The sequence below is a fragment of the Echiichthys vipera genome, assembly GCF_963691815.1.
Source record: "Echiichthys vipera genome assembly, chromosome: 1".
In the NCBI taxonomy this organism is placed as follows: domain Eukaryota; kingdom Metazoa; phylum Chordata; class Actinopteri; order Perciformes; family Trachinidae; genus Echiichthys; species Echiichthys vipera.
The window spans coordinates 17301413-17313829 of NC_139826.1; the positions used below are offsets into that span (position 1 = coordinate 17301413).

The 12417-nt window shown below is 40.2% G+C and overlaps 1 protein-coding gene across 4 annotated transcripts; it reads right to left on the reverse strand.

Annotated features, from left to right (window-relative positions):
• Positions 1-2063: 2063 nt before the first annotated feature.
• On the reverse strand, positions 2064-11091 carry LOC310945331 (tropomyosin alpha-1 chain; the record flags this gene model as incomplete). Of its 4 annotated transcripts, XM_083911390.1 has the most annotated exons (10): positions 3465-3792; positions 4159-4237; positions 5035-5104; positions 5299-5361; positions 5470-5545; positions 5855-5925; positions 6396-6513; positions 7402-7535; positions 10231-10356; positions 10842-11091. In XM_083911390.1, 10 exons carry the CDS (start codon positions 10953-10955, stop codon positions 3789-3791), a joined length of 855 nt encoding a protein of 284 aa, XP_083767516.1. In that variant the 3' UTR covers positions 3465-3788. The 4 variants fall into 4 exon arrangements, with proteins under 4 accessions (XP_083767519.1, XP_083767517.1, XP_083767516.1 ...); XM_083911391.1 differs by lacking the exons at positions 3465-3792; positions 4159-4237 and adding an exon at positions 2065-2307; XM_083911392.1 differs by lacking the exons at positions 10231-10356; positions 10842-11091 and adding an exon at positions 8271-8402.
• Positions 11092-12417: the final 1326 nt, after the last annotated feature.

Here is a 12417-nt window from a genome sequence, read left to right on the forward strand (position 1 = left end):
TTATACATTATTGAATGTAGTTCTATCTAGTTTGTTGATTTGGGTCCTTCTCATCACACATTTACAACAAGAGGGCCCCATTGTGTGTGTTTGTAATCCACCAGAGGGTGAATAGTCAACCTACTTTTATAATAGTCTGTGGTATATAAAATATATTTTGGGTGATAGGTTCCCCCTCTCTCCAGTTCTTCACTGTATCAAACATACCAAAGAAACATAAAGCCAGACTTACAATAAAGTTATACTTGATCCAACAATTTATTCATGATCTTTACACTTCCAAGATAAAATGGGAGACAAAATTCCAACATATGTTTCTCTAATTAAACAGAAAAATTAGTACAGTGTGCAAACATTTCTTATTACTTAGCCGATCAAAACAGTATTCAAGCCAATGCTGAGAACTACTTCCTTGCTAAACTGGAAGTGAACATCGCTGACACTGAATAAATGTTATACAATACAGAAGAAACAAAGACACACAAGCAACTTTACAAAAGTACACATAATAAAAGTCAATTTTATATAACCGTGGCTTAATTTATGGCTTTGTTGACAATGATTATGTGCAGTATATTTCCCCCCAAAAAGTGCAAATTTGTAAATGTAAACTTATTAAAGATGTGCATTTAATGTAAACTGACCTTAGATTACAGTGTGTAACAGTAGTAGCTTAACTGTAGCTCACTGAAGCTGTGTGCTGCCGTGTGTAAAACTTGTTACTTCATGGTGATACGGTCAGAGGCCACATATAAACAAGGCCAAACGTTGTCTGTAGCAGCCGTATATGGGAGCCAGCCATATTCAGAGCAGATGAGGCAATGCGGGGAGAGGAACAGAGCTGGGTCAAATGTTAACCATCTCCATTAGAGTTTCATCCAGCATCTGCTTTAAGTTCAGGCCCTCTTGTTGAGCACATACGAGTCGATCTGTTAATATAGCATTGCATCAGTTAAAAAAACAAACAAACAGCCCAAAGACGCACAGAATATAAACAGACAAAGCTATAGCCCAGGATAAACAGTGTTAAGACATGTGTTGGATATTGTAACAAACCTCATGAGTGGGAGATATTTCACCACTCATATCCTTTTCCCCCCTCAATAACAGTAGTTAGCATCATTAAGTAAGAACATATCCACAACTCCCACTAACCAATATACTCCAGCTAGAGACAGGGCTGTAGTCAAGACAGCATGAACTAGTTCTAGGACAACGCAATGGGTCTTGGAGAATGGCAATGTATTTAAATGAGGCACATGACCTACAGCATCAAGTCTGAGTGCCGTCTCCCACCAGTATCAGGCAATCAAAAAACAAGCAAATGTGAGCATCCATTTAACCGTAAATTAGAGACCTAGTTGGAAAACCGTCACCCTTTATAGGTTATAAATTATCTTCCTCCACAACTACCACTGGAATTTCTTTCACCTCCTGTTAAAAGCTGTGGTAATGAATGATTAGTGCATCACCTTGCACGTTCGAGTGACAGATTACCTTCCAACTGCACACACCTCTCTTAACTATTGTGCTCATATAAACATATGGTGCACATTCTCTCCACAAGTAGCACTGCACCATTCCTGCTTCACAACAAAGTAAAACTCCCTCCTCTTCTGCTAGTACTTAGACTTGACTGAATTCATAAGGTTTGTTTGCTCAGAGTAATCACTCATTAAATTGTGAGACAGCCTGTCAAGCAAATCAAATGTATTGTCAATGCAAACGAATGATCCAGTTAAATCTGTACTGAAAGCAGAACAATGGGCAGTTTACTGTAGTTCTCAGTCCAGCTGAACACACCCCCCTTGTCATTTTTAGTTCATATTTGATTATGTTGTTAAAACTTAGCCATTATAGCATTGAGAGGGGGATTCTGAATGTGAAGGAAATCTAGACCCCTGGCAGCATTTTTGTAAGTCTTCCTCAGATGTCGGTCACTAGCATCCTCACCACTCTTCACCCCGTGAGGAGCAGCACCGTGCAGATTTATACTGGACTAAAGTGCTACAGCCCTATCGATAACTGAGTTTATATTCATCAAATCCATCGTGAAACTTGAGGTTGTCTGACCTCCCATCTGAAGCTGCAGTTTGAGCATGCATAATTTGAAATCCCTATATTGTATTCCATTTGTTTAAATCATTACTTGGTTTAAGCTTTGTGTCATAGACACGACAATATGTCTGGACGTGAGATTCAGAAGAATGAAAGCATGAGAGCCCATTCCAGTTTAAGCCTCGTTTAAGGCTACTCTCAGTTCATTGGTCAGAAGGCGGTTTTTCTCTAGCTGCTTGTATAGATGGTCTTGGCAGTCAGAGAGCAGGTAAGAGGAAAAGGAAAGAGACAGAAGGTGGGTTAGTACATAAGACAGAGTTTGTGCTTTGAAGATAACCACAAAACAGGTGTCAGTTTGAATTCATGTCAAGAACATAGAGAAAAGGCTCCATACCACTGTACTACAGCTGTATCAAGCAGCTATATCAAGCTACAGCAATAACTTAGTCATTTACATTTCAAAAAATACAAGCTGCCGTTAACTTACTGTCCTGGTTACCTATGGCAATATCAAAGACTCATTCCTTTTGTGCTTGCTCTAGCTTTTACTGAGATATTTTCCCCCAGAAGTATCGAAGATAGCCTAGAAGAAGCCTACACGTAGATGACCAACGTTTAAATCCACATTCACAGTCAATGACCAAGTTTACATGCACTAATAGGCCAAATATGACAATATTCTGAATTTGATACGGTTCAGGTAAAAGAGCACATTCCAAATAAGGACTATCCCGAATGTAACATTTATTTAGTAAGACATGGGATATGCCGATATTTGGGTTTTGGGAGCATTCTTTAGACTAGTATTCAGAGCATTAGCAAAATGTGTCTCTCTCGGGTTTTTACCGCGGTTTGGGACATAATGTCTCTTGCCTGTTTATGGTCAGCTCTGTGTTCTTTATGAAACATCTTGCCAACAGTTTTCAAACCTGGAATATAGATGCATGCCCCAAAGAAAAGCCCACATTTCTGGTGAGAAGGGAGATATACACCTATTTTTAAACATTAATAAATGCTTGAATCAGAAAGGTTTTTGGATTTGCGCGAACATCGCCGCAACATCAACTTTTTCAAAAAGATTGTCAAAGGAAAGAGAGGGAGACTGTTCACACGGTCCACTGGTGGAAATATTAGTGGAATATAAATTTTCATTAGCCATGTAAACAGTTTAGTAAGACTGTGCAAGATACGGTCACAAAACTTTACAGGTGTGTAGTCGAGATCATAATGAAGGCTGATTTTAAGGAAGGGTGTAGGCCAACCCCTGTCAAATTAGGTAACCCGTCATGATTTCAGGATACTTTACCATATTCTAATTCATAGGGTTAAATGTAATTAACAACTGACTTCTGCCATTATAACAAATAACTGTCCTTTTGAACAGAAGAAGGAAAAGTGAATGGGAGGGGAGCTTCAGAGTTTATTGAAAAGCTACAACAAAAAAATTAAGACACAAGACAAAATAAAAATAAAAAGATGGGACAGATGAAAATAAAGAAACATTGCAAGAGAAACAGGGAAGGGCTGGCATAGATGGAATAATGTTTATCTTACAGAAAACAAAACGGCTCAAAGGTCTGTATGAGAGAACAAATGGATGGTGGCAGCGAAAGCCCAGTGTGCAGTAGTAGTGGGGCAGTAAGGAAATACCGAGACAAAAAGTTGGGCTGTGCTGCACAGAAGAGAGAAGATGATGTTCAACCAGCTTGTGGGGTGAGGGGTGTAAAAAGTTAGCTGTGAAAAAAGGAGAAGAACAAAATTGTTGGAGATATAAAAGGAGAAATGGAAGATAAATGACATGCAGAACAAAAGAGGACAAAATGGATGCATAACTGAGCCAGAAAAGCAGGAAATGAAGATTATGAAGAAATGTGGCTATGTTGAAAGAAGCTATAAAGAAATAAAAATAAATCTAAAGCTTAAGAACCTTATTAAAAATACAACACACACAAACACAGGTTAGACAAGCAGTAAATGATGTATAATTTAGCTAAATAAAGATCAATGCACTCAAACATGCCACAGGAGGGAGCTATTGTAACTTGTTAGGGGGTGTTGAGATTGATGGCACAGAACAGAAACGAGCATGAGGTGAATTACATGGAAGTCATGTCGTTGAGGGCGTGGTCCAGCTCCTCGCTGATGGCCTTGTACTTCAGTTTCTGGGCATACAGCTCATCTATTGCGTGGTAATTATTTTTGAAGTGGAAGTGAAGGATTTTTGATAAAATAAGAAGAACAGAACAGAAAAAGGTCAGAGAACAAAAGTCAAAAGCAAATAGAGGAAATGGGGGGAAAAGAGGGGAAAGCACTACAGAAATAGGAAGTGCACATGGAACAGCTGATGATGTTGAGTGAGATTCCTGAGGAGTCACTGACAAACTGCATTACATGTGTGACCCTGTGAAGACTGCTTGGACTAGCTGGCCTTGAAGAGTCACTACACCAGAATGACAAACAGCACGGTGGAGAGAAATGTTGTTGCCAACACGAATAATATCACGCCCTCCTCTGTGGATTACCGCTTTGTTTTTCCTCCCACCGATAGACAACTGACAGTGCAGAAATTTGTCCTGAGGCCTATTTAACACCTTGCTGTCCAGATAAGCAACCTCACGTTGCACCAATGTTTACCAAAGAGGCACCTTTCATACTACCTGTTGTTCCAGAAAAAGAAAATGTCATGAATTTCAAAAGCTCATTCAGCCCTATTTTTATTATTCCATTTATTTTTCTTATCCTGTCTGTTTATTTTTTAAACATGTTGTATTTTTTTATCATCACTGTGCTTTTGTAGCACTTCTTAGAGAAAAAACAGGGAGGACTCTATGAAGAAACCTAAATAAGGCCTGATACGGTTACTTTTTGAGTAGTCACTGCTTTGCATCTCACAACTGCACTGTAACTAAACCGGCCTAGATTGTATGAAAACGATTTTTTTAAATGTCTAAAAAATCAAGTGGAAAAGATTCATACCTTCTAGATCATCAATTGTTTTTTCAAGCTTAGCGACCGATCTCTCAGCAAACTCAGCACGAGTCTCAGCCTGAGTGGAGGAATACAGTCAAACCTTAGCAATTCACATCAAGAGGTTTACATTACAAGCCATACAGGCTTATAAAGCTTGGAAGTGCAAAATAAATATTCAAATCAGCAGTTTCAAAGAAGCTACACAAAATGCCAATGGAAAGCAGGATGGATGATTTTTAAATGTCTCAATCATGAATCATGCTAACTCACCTCCTTCAACTTGTCTGTAAGAACCTTGATCTCCTCCTCGTATTTGTCCTCTTTCTGCGAGTACTGTAATTGCACACAAAGACCAGAGTTAGGCAAATACAGTTTTAAACACATTTCAAGGGTTTATACTCTGGATAATTTGCAATGCATCGTCTCAGTCGGCCATCCTACCTTCTCTGCCTGGGCCTCCAGAGACTTCAGGTTGTTCTGCACAGTTTTCAGCTCCTCGTCAAGCTCAGAGCATTTGCTATTGATTTATAGTTTGGTTAAACAACAGGAAAATGTTATTTAAAAAAAACAAGGGTTAATATGTGGTTTTATTCTAAAACAAAACACGTATAAACTAATACAAAAAGTAATCCCTCTCAATCATCATGCGCGGTGTCTGTATCTGTAGAGACCCAGCCCTTTGCTTAGATTTTCTGTTTTCTTCTTATTTTGGTCCGCTCCCGAGAGGAGGGGCAAACTCTGAAGGCTGTGTGACATCATATTATACCTCTACAGTTGAAACACCTTTTCCCTCACACATCGAGGGAAAAGGGAAGGAAGTTGATACCTCTCAGACAGCTCAGCACGCTCCTCTGTACGTTCCAAGTCACTCTCAATGATCACCAGCTTACGGGCCACCTGAAGTCACAACATACAGAGTTGAGTCCCACAGTAGTTTAATACAGCAATAGATGGAATAAAAACAATCCACTACTGTAACTAACAATCACTAATGACTTAAGCCTAGTAAACATGTACACAGGTAGTCGACAACAGGTTTTTTTCCCCCCTTTGTTCTCAAAGTAAATTAATAATAAAAAAATCCCATCCACACAAGAATTGTTTTTCAAATGAAAACACAATAGAAGCACTGCCAAGAGCATACCAAAACAACAGACCGTGATATAAACCTAAAGCCATGTTCATAAAAACATACGTTTAAAAACTACCCGTGTACATGCGGACTAGGCCTTAGTGGCAGTTATATACATCTGACAGGAAGTGTCCCTTGATGTCAGCTATAGTTAAAGTTAGTTAAATTAAAGAAAAATAACGTAGAGAATGCTAAGCTCAAAGTTTAGAGTACAGTTAACATCTGAGAAACATGCCTCCTCATATTTTCGGTCAGCCTCCTCTGCAATGTGTTTGGCCTCCTTCAGCTGGATCTCCTGCAGCTCCATCTTCTCCTCATCCTTCATTGCCCTGTTCTCAATGACCTTCATGCCTCTGAGGGGGGAAAAGTAGTATGGCAGGTAAGTCATGAGCACTATAGGCCCTACACCAGGCCAATATGGTTTGATAATTCCCTCTTGTACAACTGACAAAGAGATCCGTAGTTTGTCTTATACTGGCCCAGAATAAAATCCATTCTTTTGTGCATCGAAATAAAAGTTAACCACAAAGTATATGGCTCCTACGGGTGTCATACTGTCAGAAAGACAGACTACAAAGACTTTCACATGCATTAGATTACTATCTGGAGAAAATGTCTGAATACTTTACAGACACACTGATGTCTCACATAATGGTGGTGGCAGTGTGTGAGCCGGTGTCCATCATAATTAAACACCAAGTACTGCGTGACATACACATTAGGAGGACTAAGAGTATGACTTATCCCTGCTGTCAATACATGCACTTGTTGCATTAAAAAAAAAACATAATGCAAGTTTTCATCGAACATTTGGTATACACTTCTGTTCTGAACATTAGTGCAATATGGCCTCCAGCCATCAGTGGCAGCACCGAGCAAAATATTAGGAGTGGTACTCCAACAGCATGAAGCAGGTGCAATCAATTTTTTTTATTATTTATATATATATATATATATATATATATATATATATATATATATATACACACACTGTAGTTTAAACCCTCAAACTTGCATTTCAGTGTTAGATTAATAAAAATAGTTTTCCCAATTGTCTTCAAAGACAGTCAGCACCAACATGACCACCGTGCTCAAAAGTTTGCAACAGCATGGGACCTAATCCTCAAGTAAAGAGTATAACTGAATTTTCCACGTATTACCAATGACCAACAGAGTGTCTTATGAGTGGATTGTGTTGCCCAAGTGTAGTCTTTTTCTTTCCCCAGGTGCGAGGTACCCACCTTTCGCTCTCATCAGCAGCCTTCTCTGCCTCCTCCAGCTTTGTCAGCGCTGTGGCCAGACGCTCCTGAGCACGGTCCAACTCCTCCTCAACCAGCTGGATACGCCTGTTCAGGGAAGCTACATCACCCTCAGCCTAGGAGAGCACAACACCACAACCACAGAGTCAAATCAATAGTATTTGTACAAAAAAAACCAAAAAAAAACCCAGGTAGTTTCAACTGGCTTTGCAGGCATAACATCAAGCCCATCCCTTACCCTCCGAGGAGAGCTTGGGCTGGGTCAGGAACAAACCCGAGGGAGGGATGCAGGCTCTAATGTGCACATTTTATTCACAGGCTGAAGGGTGGATGACATTTAATACATTTATTTATTTTATCAACACACAACATGTTAGCAGCTCTTTTACAGGCAATTCTAGAGTCATTTATCCACATTGCCTTCCCTCTTTACAGTCAAGCCGGTAATTTCCTGTGTCAGTGATTTGGTCATCTTGTCCCATAAATAAAATCAGCTACAAAACATGGTTACAATTTAGTTGGCTTTGTTTTTAGAGGGGGGTGTTCCAACTAGCTATTGGTCTGCGGGAGTTTAACACAGAAGGATGTTATCTCAGAGGAACTGTGGTGCTGCTGCAACATTAGCCCAAACATTACTTGTTACAGGGATGTTTGTTTATTCGGGACGAGCCAGGGTGGTGTCCATTCATCCACCCGTCGTTTACTCACAACCTACCTGATACCTGGCTCTACATTTGAGCATGAACCGTCGCTGTCTGGGCCTAGCAGCCACGCTTTTTGACCAGATTTAACGGGCTAATGCCGTCGACAGCCCGGGCACTAATTGCCTTAAGTAATTAGCGGCGGCTTACTGATTCCCTCGCACTCCTCTCCTGGTTCAGGTCTCGCTGAAGTAACGCCGCCCGGTCCTCCGCCACATCGGCCTGGTCCTGCAACGACTTAATTTTCTTCTTCACAGCTTCCAGAGAGCTCCCACTAGCCATGTTGCTCTTTTTTTTTGTTTCAGCTAAGCTAGTTTTCCCTTCAGCTCTGTGCGGCCCGTCTCAACGCACACACTCTCTCACACACACTTGGAGATGCGGCGCGTTTGATCCCTGCCCCCACCGCCTTTAATCAACCGCTGATGAGGATTGGGAGGTGCCGCCAACCCCGGAAGTACCCGGTTTTCCACGACAGGAAAACAATCAATCAATCAAAATAGTAATGATTAAAAAAAAAACTAATTCTTCTGCTTGCCTGTGTTTCCCCCCAATGTAAGATAATGTCATTTTCCTACTTTTTGTGAGTAAGGCTATACAACTATTTAATAAATTAGGTGTCTTTTTAGTGGTTCCCCTGTCGGTAAATTGAGCCAACCTTATCAAAATCACAGCTCCCGACAGTAGACCCTGTTTTATGAGCTATTTCACAATTGTGTAGGCATGCTTACTCTAATTAACGAACATATCTTTATTATATATGTGAATATCAATAATAATATGTCACCTACAGTACTGGTAATATGTTTGCAAATGTCTGATCTGTTGTCATGTTGTGTGTTACCTGTGGGCCGCAGGAAGAGTAGCTGATGTTTTGCATCAGCTTAAGGTCCTAAAATCCTAAATATAAACTATATTATTGTTGTTGTTGTTGTTCTACTATGTGTTTATTAATTCATTCAATATTTGTCATTTCGTGTGATTAAACAAGGCACTTGTGTAGGCAACTTATTATTTGTGTATGGCCTATCGAGTAACTCTATTTTAACTGAGCGTCCTTCATATTTTGTAGATATACTACTCAAAATGTATGATATTGTTTGGGTCAAAAAAATAGACTATGAAATGCTCTGCTGTCGAAGGCAGTTAGTTAAAACTAGTGTTATTTTCTATATGTTCAGGGTGAGTCTTTGCTATTTAACTTTAACTCCAAATACTCGCCCTCAACTTAGATTGTTTTTTAATATATTTAAACATCTGTATTTTTGTTTTTGGAATTTTGATTATTTTTGTATTCCTTTGACATTTTGTGAATTCTCTTATCCAAATCCTATTTTTGGGTGTGGTTTTCATATAAGCCTGTACAGGTTTCTGCTGCACCCACACATGTACTTGTACGTGTTATCATTATGTGTTTTATATTGTTTATATGTGACAAAAAACTAAACTAAAAAAACACTAGTAAGTTAAGTTTTTAGGCAACTTTCATCTGTGGTATACATCAGTTTTTGATCTTTTTTTATTTCCGTGTCAGTCGATCAATCAGTAAAGTACATTTTGGAGATATCTTCTCTATGGCATAAATGTTATGTTAATAACATTGTTGTTGTTGTTCTTGCTGCTGTTGTTGTTGTGGCAGATTGTGATGTAATCAATTATGTGTCATTGGTGTAACATTAAGCACAGTCTATAAGCAGGTAATTTCATCACAGTTGGACACATGTGCCAACTGAAACCAGAACAACCGCAAATCTGTCAAGGGATTTTACACACCGAAATATGCTTGTAAAGGCCGCCCAGAAACTCTACACTGGTCCTCAGATTCACCCAAATGGCTGTGGAATGCACTGGTAAGCCAGTGAGCTGTGACTTTACCATACACAGCACAAGAGCTAAATTTAACCATCCATATTCTCACCCTATACAACCCACAGGCCTCTTACAGTATAATTAATTATTGCATATCACAATCATTAGGGTAAACCTTTATGGGGGCTGGGGACCTTAGTTTCCTAAAGGGACCAAAGGGGTGGTTAAAGGTCAAACCAGTGTGCAATGGGTGACCCGCACTTGGCTTCACCACTAGTCAGTGGGACTGTCAACCCAAACTCACATCTGTGGCTTTCTTCTCAGCGAGCTCCAGTTTCTCCTGGGCATCCTTCAGGGCTTCAGAGTACTTGTCCAACTCATCCTCAGTTGACTTCAGTTTCTTCTGCAGTGCTACCAGGTCATCCTCAAGCTTGAATAAAGAGAAACCAGAGGAGCCTTACTAACATGGACGTGCATTATTACTCGGACTCAATCACACCAAGTATGTGGCACCTCATAGTGTCTGTGAATTATCTCTAAGGTGTGACAATAATAAATCTTTACTCAACATAATAAACTCTATCAACCATTTAGAAATCCAACCATTCTAGGCTGATAAAACATTTTATTGTACCTTGTTTATTAAACTTAAATCCAATAGTAAAGGTAGGCAATATGTAATGCAACATATTGCCATTTCGTTGGCAACTTCATTGAGCCCAAATACGAAACTGACATCAACAAAAAAGCAAAGGTAACATGATTTTTAAGACAATATATTTAACCCTGTGGAGACAAACAGATTCATCCTAAATCCCAGGACACTGTATGCAGAAACCATGCAGCGCCAGCGGCACCGTGCCATTGACACCGGTGCGTAAAAGCACCAGAGCGGGTTTCACAATGGGTGCCGACCTGTTTGCTCCTGTCCTCGGAGGCTTTCTTGTCTGACTCGGCCTGCTCGGCTCTGTCCAAGGCGTTCTCCTTGTCGAGCTTGAGCATCTGCATCTTCTTCTTGATGGCATCCATGGCTGCTTATTGACGGGGATGTCAAAAAAAAAAGAGAAGAAATACAATGAAAGGATCGGAGCGTCTGGCCCACACTGAACGCCAAGCTGGAGTGCGAGCTCGCCTGGGTTGTAGTGAGTCAAATATGTGGTTTGACTAGGCAGTTACTGGATACCCAATACTTTTTTGGGGAAACAACTGCAGCTGTTTGTCATCGCGGGAACTGTCTTTTTTGCAGGATCTCTTCTGTGATTCGCTCCTCCAAGACATTTGACAATTTCTATGACTGTACATGGGGTACACACGTCAGCAAGACACTCCCCCCCTCACACCCAGACTTCTCAGCCCACTCCTATTTCTAACACCCACCCAAGTGACAGACACAAAGTAGAGCGCCGAGACTCCAAGAGGTAGTAGCTCCTCTGAGGGGGGTTATTTGGGGAAAACACACTGATATTAGTGACCTTTGTATCAACCAGGAAAATAACACAGAAACTACTTATGAGAAAGGGCAAATTAGGAATAATTTGACCATTATTTTACAATTATTTGGTCAGACACTGATTAATGAATCATGTACTTATAACAAATTTCAACAGAGGTGAATGAATCCAGAATGGATTGTAATAGCATCCCATGCATTAGAGCTATGCACACAAAACAAATACATCTGATTGGATAAGCCTTTGTGAAAGTTCTTCTCCCCCTTGTGTCTTGTCATATTAGCCAGTACGGCTTGTTTGTTTTCCAGCATTTCAGCAGCGGCACCCTCAGAGCATAGCAGCAGTCAGATTGGCTTGCTCTCCGTGGAGGTACTGTATATCATCAAGCTTGTTCAACTCTGGAGTGGATGTGGATATAACCCTAACCCAGTGGAAGATACAGTATCTTTGGCATTTCAACAGCTCCCCTCACTGCGCCTCTGTGATACAGTGATACCGCAACTGTCACACACAACCATGGTTGAGTTATAATAGTAATAATAGTTTACAGTTGACTACAGTCATTTTTCTCCATCATACATGATGGAGAAATCAGACCTTGAGAAGAAGAACCGGGCTCCAAATATGAGAATATAAAAGTTAAAAGGGGAAATAAAGGTGTGTAGGTTAAATATGTTGCACACACATGAAGTGAAGTAGGTTTATATAAAACTTAATGGACAGCACTGTCTTCTTGTCACTGAGGCCCAACAACCCAAGCTGACTATTCATTCATTCTCCACAGAGCCTTTAGACCTTAGCATCCTTCCTCTCTACCCTGTCTCCACTATTCTGCTGTATTGCGTTGACTGCATATTTTTGGGATCTTGGGAACAGGAAAGCACCTGTTTGACTCTGTCTATGGCCCTCAGTTACTGAGCCTGACTTTTACAAAAGGGAATTTCACTTTCTTTCAAAATAGATCATTCATTCAATCATGGTCCCTTTGTGAAAGGAACTGAAGGAAAAAAAGGAAAAAAACAAGCAGCCTAAATGATGAA